This window comes from Pundamilia nyererei, unplaced genomic scaffold (genome assembly GCF_000239375.1).
Source record: "Pundamilia nyererei isolate P.nyererei 1_Seehausen unplaced genomic scaffold, PunNye1.0 scaffold00058, whole genome shotgun sequence".
Lineage (NCBI taxonomy): Eukaryota > Metazoa > Chordata > Actinopteri > Cichliformes > Cichlidae > Pundamilia > Pundamilia nyererei.
This window is the reverse complement of record NW_005187459.1, coordinates 3,265,546-3,277,739: the sequence shown is the minus strand read 5'-3', so window position 1 is coordinate 3,277,739 and position 12,194 is coordinate 3,265,546. Positions and strand designations below refer to the sequence as shown.

At 42.8% G+C, this 12,194-nt stretch overlaps 1 protein-coding gene across 1 annotated transcript in view; it reads left to right on the top strand.

The window, feature by feature from the left end:
- Positions 1 to 12,194, top strand: part of syne1a (spectrin repeat containing, nuclear envelope 1a) — a 124,397-nt gene that overhangs the window by 82,328 nt on the left and 29,875 nt on the right. Inside the window, exons 90-102 of the mRNA XM_013911189.1 lie at positions 20 to 172; positions 708 to 890; positions 1,017 to 1,154; positions 1,448 to 1,633; positions 2,356 to 2,478; positions 2,614 to 2,796; positions 3,816 to 3,959; positions 6,270 to 6,500; positions 8,663 to 8,803; positions 10,312 to 10,425; positions 10,636 to 10,797; positions 11,266 to 11,454; positions 11,585 to 11,758. Of these exons, the coding sequence (XP_013766643.1) occupies positions 20 to 172; positions 708 to 890; positions 1,017 to 1,154; positions 1,448 to 1,633; positions 2,356 to 2,478; positions 2,614 to 2,796; positions 3,816 to 3,959; positions 6,270 to 6,500; positions 8,663 to 8,803; positions 10,312 to 10,425; positions 10,636 to 10,797; positions 11,266 to 11,454; positions 11,585 to 11,758 (2,121 nt within the window). The remainder of the gene's footprint in view (positions 1 to 19; positions 173 to 707; positions 891 to 1,016; positions 1,155 to 1,447; positions 1,634 to 2,355; positions 2,479 to 2,613; positions 2,797 to 3,815; positions 3,960 to 6,269; positions 6,501 to 8,662; positions 8,804 to 10,311; positions 10,426 to 10,635; positions 10,798 to 11,265; positions 11,455 to 11,584; positions 11,759 to 12,194) is intronic.

The following is a 12,194-nucleotide window of genomic DNA, read 5'->3' as shown; positions in this document are numbered from 1 at the left end:
TTTCTGATATCCACTTTAGGTGCAGGCAAGGGAAAGGGAGGTGCAGCAGACCAGAGATGTGAAAGAGGACTTCAGCTCCCGACTGCAGGACATCGAGGCAAAGCTGAAGACCATTGCTCTAAAATTGGAAGACAAGGGTGCCGACCTGGAGGAGGCCAAAGAAGACACCAAAGTAATCAAACAGACAGATTGACTAATTAGCAAGCAATTAACCCCTGTTAAATCGGCTATTCATTTTGCAGATGTTGAGGTTAATGAGTGAATTGAGTTCTGGCTTCAACAGTGACCCACTTTTGAGAGGAGTATTCCAGATGGGAGTTTGAGCCCCTTGCCTCCACTTCTTCTTCTTGTCTCCCCAGCATGTTTCTTCCCTCACTCATTTGTAGAAAAAAAACTTTGGAGTTAAAATTCATTTAAAGGAGCAGTTTGAGCACATCCCACATGCCTCTGGTTTAGTAATTAATCACTGCTCCTCGCCAGGAAAGCTATAAAACCACAACTTGCCATTCATACGCTTTTAAAGCTGTGGGTCACAATTAAGTAGTTACTGCTTTTAGGATGAGAGTGTTACTTGAAATGTATCCTGACTGTGTTCAAAATAAACTCTAAATCTAGTTTTACCTCGCTCATGAACTCCCTTTCTTTAATCTCTGCCCTCCTTACACCTCCTTTCTCCTCCGTTCCCCCCCCTCTCGTCCCCTCTCCAGGCTCTTTCTGAGGAGTGTGAATCCTGCGGTTGCTCTCTGGCAGAGTTGGGAGTGGCTGTGCAGGAGTTTGGGGAGCAGAACCCTCTCCTGTGTAAGCAGCTGGGTGATGCTGTAGCCAAACTGACAGAGGTGCAGCACCACACCTCGCAGCAGGTCGAGGATAGAGCCAACAGACTGAAGAAGGTGGGGGGGACAGTCAGTTCAGTGTGCCATCCAAATGATTTGTTTCATATAATTCTCTTAAATATTATTATATTAAATGTCGTTTTTGTATTATTTGCTCTGACTTTGTGGTCTTCTGTTGAGCAGGCAGAAAGACAGGTGGAGGAATATCAGGGCATGAAGGCATTCGTTTTGAGCTGGACAAAGAAAGCTGAGGCTCTGGTCACCGGTAATATCATTTGGAGCTCTGCGTCCCAGCTGCAGGAGCAAATTCGAGCACACCAGGTGAGCTTTAATGGCGCTGCCAGCAGGGATTGTGAATAGCTATAAGTTTTCCTAAAGCTGCTGTTGTGTAAGATGAATGGGTTCTATTAAAATCCATGTTTATTCTTCCTCCAAAATATTAATCCTGGAGCTGTGGATACCCCACAAAGTTGAAGCTAATTAGATGCACCGAGTTTTTAAAATTCCAGTGAAACGTCATGCTCTACACTATGTCGACCGGCCTTAATTAGTATAACTGCACACCCGAGAAGACTCCTCTCCTTGACTTATAATTTGCGTTCATTTGGTGGCAGGCCTTACTGCGTGAGTGTCGAGGTCTCCATGGTGACTTGGAGGCCATGGGGGAGAGGGAGGTGCAGCTGGCGGATGTGTTGCAGACAGAGGGGTGGAGCCAGCGGGTGAAACACCTCAGCAGACGCACAGAAGAGCTGCAGCAAACTGCCAAGACTCGCCTCCAGAGTCTGCAGGATGCAGCTAAGGTACATGACACTTTTAAGAAAGCATTACAGGAGTTATGCAGTACCCCCCCTACCTCAGTCTTCCCGTGATCACATCATCTCCATTGCTGCCAAAAAAAACTGTGGCTATTCCCATTTTATAATTCCACACACTCTGTTGCATAAGAGCATGTGCACATCCTTTCAAATTGAGTCAATTATAATTTAGCCACAACTCAACAGTGCCCCCTTATGGTCATTCACGACAGATTACTCCATCATAATGGAAGGCACTGTTTCATTTAGCGTGTGCAGCAGTAATCTGTTACGCTAATCTGATTGCCATGCAGCTGCTTCCCAGACGACAGTCTGTTGCTGATTGTTGCTAATAACACTGTGCATTGGAAATCTGTTTACAACTCCTCTTGTGAGTTAGATTTTTTTTCTGGGCCCAGATTGCAGAGCACGAGTTTAATTTGTAGCGACTTGTAATTTAGTTTCTTTCCAATGATGCACATTAAGGTCAGTTAGAATTTGCAAATGAATACATTTTAAAGCGAGAGGCACCACTATCTTCATCCTTCAAACTGCACTGAGGGAAAAAAATTTTTGCAGCATTAGATATCCACAAAGGAGCTTTGATACTTTTAAAAATCTGTTTTCATGTGGGTTTGATTACTGCTGTGTACAGAAGCTACATTCTATCTTGTATCTTTGCCCACATATACTTTCCCTTGATTTGTTATGTCTGTATCTCTCCTCAGGACATGTTGCGTCTGGAAGCGGAGGTCAAGAGCCTCCATGCTGCTGTAGATCAGATACAGGCCACACTTGCTTCCCCTGAACTTAACAAGCTCAGTCTCAGAGAGCAGTTGACACAGAGACAGGTAAACACAAACATAATACTGGCAAACAGCTTGTGTCCAGTCAGTCTGCAGATGTCATTTAAATTAGCGTCCATTGATATACATCTAGCATTTCTATCTCCCGTCTTATTATCAACCTCTTTGCTTTTCAATAAGCGTCTGCTGGTGGAAATGGAGGGCTTTAAGCAGCAAGTAGCTGCTGTTCAGCAGTGTCAGAGCGCCCTCCGGCTGCCAGAGGAGGTAGTGGCCAGTCTGCCTATCTGCCGCACAGCTCAGACTCTGCAGCAAGAAGCCAGCCAAGTGCAACACACCACAATCCAGCAGTGCAATATCCTGCAGGTAAAAGGCAGCCCGAGTATTATGAAGGCTGTTGATGAGCTGTTAGATATAAAGTCATAGTGACAGAGACAAGAAACAGTACATTATCAGCCTTTGTGATAAGAACCCTACTATCAAAATTATATATTTTTTCAGTTGCATTGTTTTTGTTAGTATTTTATCGCTTAAAAGTAGCACTGAAATTTCAGCTGATGAGAAGAGTTATTGCTTTGAAGAGTGGATGCTCTGAAACCTGGGCTCTGTAGTGTTTCAACAAGCCTTCTCAGGAATGTCTGTGTTTTCTTTAAGCCCCCATCAGAGGCCAACTGTAGTGAAGATTAGCCCTGAGGACGAAGCAAGTGACTTTCAGCCAATAAATCAGTCAATCCATTTGAACCAAATACATCATGTTTAACAAGAACTGAAACAGTTCATCTCCCATGTGGGCACATTGTTCTGGCTCAAGGTCAAATTTGTGACAGGCTGTCTAAAACATTTTGATACACAGACCTTCTGATTAGGTCATCTACTAATCAGAAGGTTGGTTCTTCAGTCCCTGGCTGATCCAGTCCAAATATCCATGAGAAAGATACTAACCCCAAGTTGCTAGATAGATAGAAAGCACATAACTAGAAAAAACATAGAAAAAAGTGCATGTGTGAATGAGGCAAGTTGTATAAAGTGATTTGAGTGCACAGATAGAGTAGAAAAATGCTATATGAGAACCAGTCCATTTACCATTTACATTCACATCTATCTTTGTAATCGCAGTATTCTAATCGTGGTAATTTAGCTCTCACACACCTGCATTATTTCAATATCAGCAAATGAAAAATACAGATTATTCTGTCTAATAAGAGCTTACCAACAATATAATGAGCATGCTCAGTACCAGTTACTGCGTATGGATATGAGAGTCAACGTAAAAGTTTAGAACTTGACTTCCTGCGAAGATTGGGAAGGGAAAATATAATTTCCTTCAGGGATCTATATTGTAAATACAGTTTCATTCATCTCATTTTACCTTAACGCCCTGACAGGAGGCCGTGGTGCAGTATGAGCAGTATGAACAGGAAGTGAAGAACCTCCAGAGATTAATTGAAGAAGCTCATCGGATCATTCAGGACCGGCCCGTTTCCACTAATAATATACAGGAACTTCAGGCTCAGATACACCACCACGAGGTATGAGGGTCTCCTTACTTTCTGTCATTTATCTGTTCGGTTTATTAGAACAGCAGTGTGTAGGTGATAAACATGTAACCCCCAAATCATCAACATTATCAATAAAATGCAGCTTTATGATTGTCTTATCCAAGGTTGTCAAAAATAAGGCCAGAATTGGCCCTGCAAAGATTCCCATCCGAATGGCTTTGGAAAATGTAAAGTAGAATAGAAATTTTGGCTTTTTAATATTTATATATTTCTCAGGGATTGTGTGGTTAAACTTCTGTACAGTGGTTTCACTGGCCCTCCCTACAAGATTTGCTCCTAGAACAACATTTTAGTCTTCTGCCGTAAACCAAATTGAGTGTGACTCTTAAAAAATTAGTTGATGCCTCAGACATTCAGACATTTCTATTGAGGTCAGTATTTTTAACATCAAAGAGTTAAGTGAAAGAAACAGAGAACTTGAGTCATTATGTTTCCTGTCCTATGTTTCAATGCACAGAGGCAAAAAGCAGAAGTTGTGGCACCAGTGAATGTATCATATATCTTAAATTAGCCTTAGGTAAGCCTGACTAAAATGACTCAAACTATAATTCTATCATTTCATTGCATCATTCAGTATAAGCAAAAGCTGCTTCTTTAGAGCCCTGAAATTGTTGAGTAAATCTAGTGTGAGAACACAAATGTCAAAGTGGTTAGGTTGGACATGAATTGTTCTTTAATCTTCCAGCTCTTCAGTACAAATGCTTGTCTGTCTTATTACACCTGTTTGAGAATGGCACACAGGTGTGTAGTCCAGGGAATTCACAGCATGCACATGTGCTTCCTTCTGTATGCTCCACCCAGGCAATTCCCTCAGCTAAACCAATCAGACAGGCCAGGCAGTCAACAATGCTCACATAAACACCTACAGTCAATTTAGACCAATCCTAACATGCATGTTTTTGGACTGTGGGAGTTAGATGCAAGTCAGTCTGCACATTCAAACCCAAAACCTCCTTGCTGTCAGCCATCAAGGGACCCTGGTTAAAAATAAATGGTCAATTAATACCCCTTTCCATCATTCCCCCTAAATCCCAGTTTAAAAACATCTGATTTAATCTCCCTTTTAACATGATCAAAGCATGCATTTTCCCAAACAGCAATCCAGAGAAAATGTTGTGTGGTGCTTTTACAAGCCCAACTCACGCACATTCCTAGTTTTATCTGATGGTGCATGTAAATATAATCTGCATAGACAGATGCCAGAGTTAGATGGTTTTCACCTGAGCGATTTGAGCCTCTGCTGCAGTTTCACTTTGCTGAGTATGTTAGATCTCCCATGCCGAGAAGGAGATTGTGAAGGGGGAGTGCAGATGCAAAGACCTGCAGAGAAACATCGTGTCTCCCCACAGGCAACATTTTTTCTTTTATTACGTTTTAATTTCTGTTGCACGGTTCAGGCAGATTTATATCTTACTCCAATGTTTGACTGCCTGGAAAATAACCCAGGTGTTGCAGATATTTGCAGATATTTTCTCACCCCTGTAATCACCTTTGTCGCAGCAGAGCGGCCTGGCATGCCAGCATTTTTATGTCTAAGTTAGATCTCTAAGCTCAGCAGAGAGTTGCAACTCCACTGGCCCCTTTAGTCACATGACCTGATTATCAGTGCAATGACCATCTGTGGGACAGAGGGTGAAAAGAGGGGTGGAGGAGGAAGGCAGAGATGGGCTGGCCTGCTGGCACATTAGCGTAGTTGTAATTTGACACCGTTTCTGTCACTCTTCCTCCAGACGCCCTCCCTCTCTCCTTCAGCTCCCTTTTGTTAGAAGTAATCTGCCAAGGGATTGGCTGAGAACGACAGTAGCAGGCAAGGGAGGGGGTGGGTACAGCGCGGTGAGATCACTTCCTGTTTTTCCTTGCCATTTGTGTATGTGTAGCAGAGGGAGTGTCTGAGGGATTTTGAAGTATTTCTGCTATGGTCTCTGCTTCAACCAAACATCCTGTCTTAGCTTCAGTGCTGATCTGAGTCACCCGCCTCTGTGCTGCTCCGATTGGCTCAGAGATACAGAGGAGAGAGAGAGTGAGAAAGACAGAGAGGAAAAAAGGAGAGTGAGGCGGTGCTATTCTCTTTCTACACTTACACCAAAGACAGCCAAAGAGAATGCGTCTGCTCCGCTTACTCCTCTCAGACCGGCACCACATTCAAGGCTGATCCAACTCAGCCACCCACTTTCACAGGATCCTATTTAAACAGGAACTATTGATCTTGTGGTGTGGACTCAGCCACACTCTCCTGATCCTGGGGGTGGTGTTTTCTGTTTGCTTGGAATGTTTTGACAGGAGTTAGCCCAGAAGATCCGTGGCTACCAGGAGCAGATCGCCTCGCTCCACTCCAAGTGCAAGATGCTGACGGTGAAGGCCAAACACGCCACTATGCTGCTGACGGTCAGCGAGGTGGAGGGCTTTTCAGACGGCATGGATGAACTGAGTGACGAGGAGCTTCCCAGCGCTGTGACAGACACCACCACAGCTGACGCCAAGCAGCTTCCAGCACACCCCTCTGTAGTCATGGTGAGTGGGAAAACCTCTGGTTTTTGGGGGGGATATACAGTCATAGACCTGTAGACATTACAAGGATGTGTGTGCATGTGTGCATAAGTTGTAGCATCTCTCCCTTTCTGCACATACCACTGACTGCCAAAGTGACTCCAAGGATCCCAGTGGGGCCTTTAAGGTTTCTATGTGCTTCATTTAACAAAACTCCAGTTAGGTTAGTTACCCTTGACTTATACCACATTAATGCATGTCTGATAATATCACTTAAGATTCGATTTTTTAGATCTGCAAACCTTTTCTTCTCCACTATTAAGGTCACGGTAACAGTTATGACTGTGCAGTTCATTTACAAGATAATAATGAGCCACACAGAAGTAGCTGAACAGCAGGCCCTCCCTCACGTGCAGCTGTTCAGGCCTACGTAACAGCTGGATAAGGATACAGTGCTACGCAACGTGTTTTAAACTAGTGGCATGAATATTTTTAGTCACCAATTATGTTTTAATTCAAAGTTCAAGTTCAAAGGTCGTTGGGGCGGGTGTAAAACCTTGCCTTTTAAAACAGCACCACTTCTTGCTGGTACACTTGCACCCAGGTGGGTTCTTCCCTTATGAAGATGTTTCCACACCTGCTCTGTGGATTTAGGCTCTTTCTTCATGTAATCCTGGAGTCACTGATGTTGAGCTCAGGGCCCTGTGAGGGCAGTGCCATCTGTTGCTGACTCCTTCTTCTTGTAGGTGAAAATAGTTCTTTATAAATCCGGCTGTGTGTGGGAAGTTTTTGTCCCACTACAGCAAAGAAGTAGTACTGTAAAAGGTTTTGAATAGGGTTTGTTTTTTTTTAAATTAATTCTGTATGTAATTTAGGTTCCTCTGGTGTGTCACTGGTACCTTGTTTGTCACTTAATGTTAGCCTGAGCCTGTCTGTCGCCCTCATCTTAATCATTTATTTTTCATACAGTTAGCACTAGTAACCACCCCACTTCCTTTCAGTCTGTTTCTGAATCAGGTTTCTGAGCCTTCCCGGTGTACTACTGTTGTTTGTGGTGTGTTTCGTCTCAGCAGGCCAGGAAACAGGATATTACTGCGTGTGTGTGTGCGTGTGTGTGTGTGTGTGTGTGTGTGTGTGTTTTTGTGTGTATGTTTAAACGTTGTCATTTTCCGTGTATGGTAACTGTCACGCATGGATTACTGATATTTTTAAAATTGCACGTTGTCATTGTTACAGCAGTGGTTTTACCAAGCGAACCTCACAATGTAAAACCAAACAGTTTCCCACACATACTGGTGTGCTAATGCTCTTAGTTGCCTTGCATTGCATCATAAAGCCCGCGAAACAGTCCTCCGAAGGTCCTGAGTCAGTAGACTAAGGTCTGCATCGCATTGCCAAAAAGCAGCCCAGTAGGGTTTGGCTCGCATTTCAGCTCTGCCTCTCTGCTGAAGCATGCAAGCACACTGACAACAGTGCTACTTCTAGGACAGCTGCTGCTGTATTCACCAGTCCCTGTCTCTGTTAGCTATCTCATGCTATAGCCATGCTTTGTTCGAGTCTGAGCTTTGATACTGCTGGATTGTTCTTTGAGAGACCTTATTCTTACTGTCTGTAGGACTACTTTAACCTTTTCCTGTTGTATATGTATATGTACTAACTCTACAGCATGTATGGGTTCATGTGTGATGTGAGCAATCACTGTCTGTGTACATTGTGTGTGTGTGATTTCTCAGCTTCCTGGTGAGGGCCATTCCTTTATCCTGATGTATCCTGTAAAGAATCCAAGCAACTACTTCACTGCCAGTGGAATCTAATGTTTGTCCATTTGCTCACACAGCAAAGACTTTTACCTCTGCAACGCTCTTTAATGTTGTGTTACGGCAGAAGAATTTCAGTGAGGCATATCAGTGTCATTAATGTGAGCTAATGGGTCTCCTTTCTGTGTTATTTGATTACTCACTATGTAATTAATCAAGCAGTATGTGTTGCCACTTCAATCTGGCTAACCTGCACTTCCCCATTAATTTTTATGCTTTTTCTTCTTCTTCTCCCTCCTCATTTTTCCCTCTCTGTCTCCTCTCCCCTTTGATCTGGTTGTTTTCTTTTTGGCTCCCCCTCCTTTTTTCTTTCACCTGCTTCTTTTGATGTGTGCGTTTCATTTCTTTGCGGCGTGTATGTGTGGTCAGATGACAGCCGGCCGCTGCCACACACTCCTCTCCCCTGTGACAGAGGAGTCAGGGGAGGAGGGTACCAACAGCGAGGTCTCCTCTCCCCCTGCCTGCCGCTCCCCCTCTCCGGGGGCTAACGCTGAAGCTGCTCTTAACCAGGTATTGCAAATCCCACCCTGGAAAACTGCAAACCGACCAGTATTACCTGATGGTCTCAACTTCCCTATTGCCACTTTGTGTTTTGCACCTTTAAACGTTCAGTCATCACCATCATTGTTAGAAGATAACACTTTAATCTTTAAAGCTTCAAATGCTGCAAAATGCAAAAGCTAAAAAATATTGAATATGTGGCAAAATGTTGACGTAAGGTAAATACATCCCCTTCTCTTCACCATCACCACCATAACAAACCAACTTACCACCCTACAGTGACCACCCCACCATCATCACTGTTAACACAGTATGTTTGAGAGAGCTGGAGAATTGCTGCGCTTATTTTACCCGCTTTTCCTTTTTTTTTTTTTTAAATTGGCCTCCTGTTTGCATATTTACTTTGCTGATGGAAGTTTTGTTTGCCATTCCCATTTTTGTACACACAACTGAGGTGTCATCAAGTAGCTTTTTGTGCTGTCTGTGACCGCGAATGATGTAGAAGTGAAACAGAAACACTCGTTGTGCTGGGAGAAACAGCAAAGGTCAAATTTTTTATTTTAGCTGTAAAATCTAAAATGCTGTTTTAGTGGCCTGTTATGTGCCTCTACACTTAAATATTGAAAGAAAAAAACAAGTTCAAAGACAGCTGGGAAATATGTGGGAATTTAAACTAACTGTTGCTGTGGGGGAAATGCAGCAGCAGATCTAAGTTAATCTGCCTTAGGATTGACCCATGCCCACTGTGTGGCAGGATATGATTATGGGGGCAGCCTAATTTTAAAATTAAAGAGAACTACTATTACTGTTAACTCATGACATATTGACTTCAGTTATATAATAGAATAAAAACAACCATGATCAGTGTGTTTCATACTGGGTCGAAAGCCAAAGGGTATAAATGTGTTTTAAGATGAGTTCTGAAAATGGACAATGTAGGTGACTGTTTAACATGTAAAGTCAATTTATGAGAATACATAGAACACATAAGAGACATATTTCATACAACAAATGTAATTATTTGAAATTCATCTTTTGCTATGTATAACGCACATAAATTCTCCTGTGTTTCTGCTAGAAAGGCGTTAATGTTGAACTTATATATGACATAAACTAAATGCTTCTCTCTTGTTGTGAGAGAGTAACATGAGAAAGGAGGGATTTTATTCTGTTCTCCCAGCAAGAACAGAAAGTAACGTCAGCTGTATCAGCAAGAGACACCCGACTCAAGGTCAACCAGTTTTATTTGCAATGTTGAATTGCATTTTAGTAGGTAAAGTAGTATCAAGTTATAACATTTAGCTGCCTCTTTTTAAGCACGTCTGGGAAAAAAACATTTTAAAAGTAAGTTTTTGTAAAACTTTCATATTCTTAGGCCAAGTGTGCCACTAGGCTTTTTATAGACTTTATGCTGTAAATGTAAGCCCAAAGGTTTCCCAAAGAACTATTCCCATCAATAGCGTACATCACTCTGACACACTAATGAAGCCCACACTTACTTTTTCCTCGTTTCACAGGGTCGAGGTACACTAAGCCGAGTACCTCTTCAGGAACTGTACGACCCATCTATGGAAAGCAGTGCTGCTAACTTGGACGACCTGCAGAGATCCTGGGAAACGCTAAAGAATGTGGTATGTCACATCTTCACTTTAATTCAACACATTTATCTATTTTTATTGTTTGTGTTACTGTTAGACAAACACAATAACAAACTCAGGATTAGTTTGTCTCCTAGCATACTGAGCGAGGCGCGAGTTGTCCCAAATTCCGGCCTGAAGCTTTAGTGACCTCAGACCGACACTGCCATGTCTGACAGCTTGACTTTGTCATCATATTTTCAGATCAGTGAGAAACAGAAGAGCTTATATGAGGCTCTGGAGCGGCAGCAACACTATCAGGAGTCCCTCCAATCTATTTCCATCAAGATGGAGTCCATCGAGGGGGCGCTGAATGAGGGCTTAGAGCCCAACAAGACTCCAGAGAGCCAGATGGCTGCACACCAGGTGAGAGCTGAGTGGGGGGGTGGTATTAGGGGAAATGTGCTCATGTGTGTTCTAAAGGGATAAAGGAACATAATGTAGTGCAGATAAAGAGTGTAAAAGTAGTAGTGTAATACATGAAGTGTAATCTGTAAGGCTCATGGGAGACATCCTCACAAAGATGGTATAGACCAGCGAGCTCTTGGGAAACAGAGTACGACTCGGGGGTTTAATATTGCACGGGGCAAGGCAATGGTTGGACAGACTGCATGGCACTGTTCTTCGTTGCTATGCCAACATCACGGCTTTAAGAGAAACAGTTTGCTTTTGCAACACTACTGTCAAGAGGTTTCTGCACACCCTCTTTCACTGCTGGCACACCATCTTCTATTCAGCCTCTTTTTCTCATCCTTAATTAATTCCCATTGGCTCCTTTTTTTCTTGTATATTCTCATTTTAATCCTCACACACGTCTTATTGCCGTTTATTCAGGCTTTGATGGATGAGATCCTGATGCTGCAGGATGAGATTGGTGAGCTACAGATGTGCTTCTCTGAGGAGCTGGCAGAGAGTGATGGGGATGCTGGGGAACAGCTGGCCCTGCAGTCTACTCTCACTGTACTGGGAGAAAGGATGGCCACCATTCGAATGAAGGCTTCGGGGAAACGGCAGCTGCTGGAGGTGATTTACCAAGACCTCATACTTTTTCTAGTTTATCATGTGCTTGTATATGTTATGTCTGCTCCTTATCTTTATAATTCTGGTGAGCTCACCTGAGAATTTAAGATATGCGTCACATTGACCTCTACAGGAGAAACTAAGTGAACAACTGGAGGAGCAGCGACAGGAGCAGGCGCTGCAGCGATACCACAGCGAGGCCGAGGAGCTCGACAATTGGCTGCTCAGCACTCGCGCCACTCTCAGCTCTGCCCTTCAGCCCCAAAATGAAGACATGGACATGGAGGAGCAGCTCATCGACTGTCAGGTGAGAAGCCAAATCTGCTCTAAAGAAACAAAATTGGGGATGACAGCTTGTATGCTGCTGTGTTTTTATCAAAGGCTGAAGTATCTGGCTGCTTCACTGTCCTAGAAATGGTACTTTTTCTTGGACTCTCTGATCTTCATGCTTGCATTCACTTTCATTTCTACAGAAAAAAAATATGCATTGTTTTTGTGTTTTTGGAGTCTTTTTATGGCAAATTGATTCAATTGGGGAAGGTGCTAACAAACCATAACTGCACTTGAGCTTAATTAATTATATATATGTATATTTTTGCAATATTATCATATGTTTATAATTAACATCATATGAGCATTTGAATTATACGGTACCACTGTGCTTAAATAATTTAAAACTAAAATCTTAGTGTCCATTATTATTAAAGGTGTGTATATATATATATATATATATATTAGGGGTG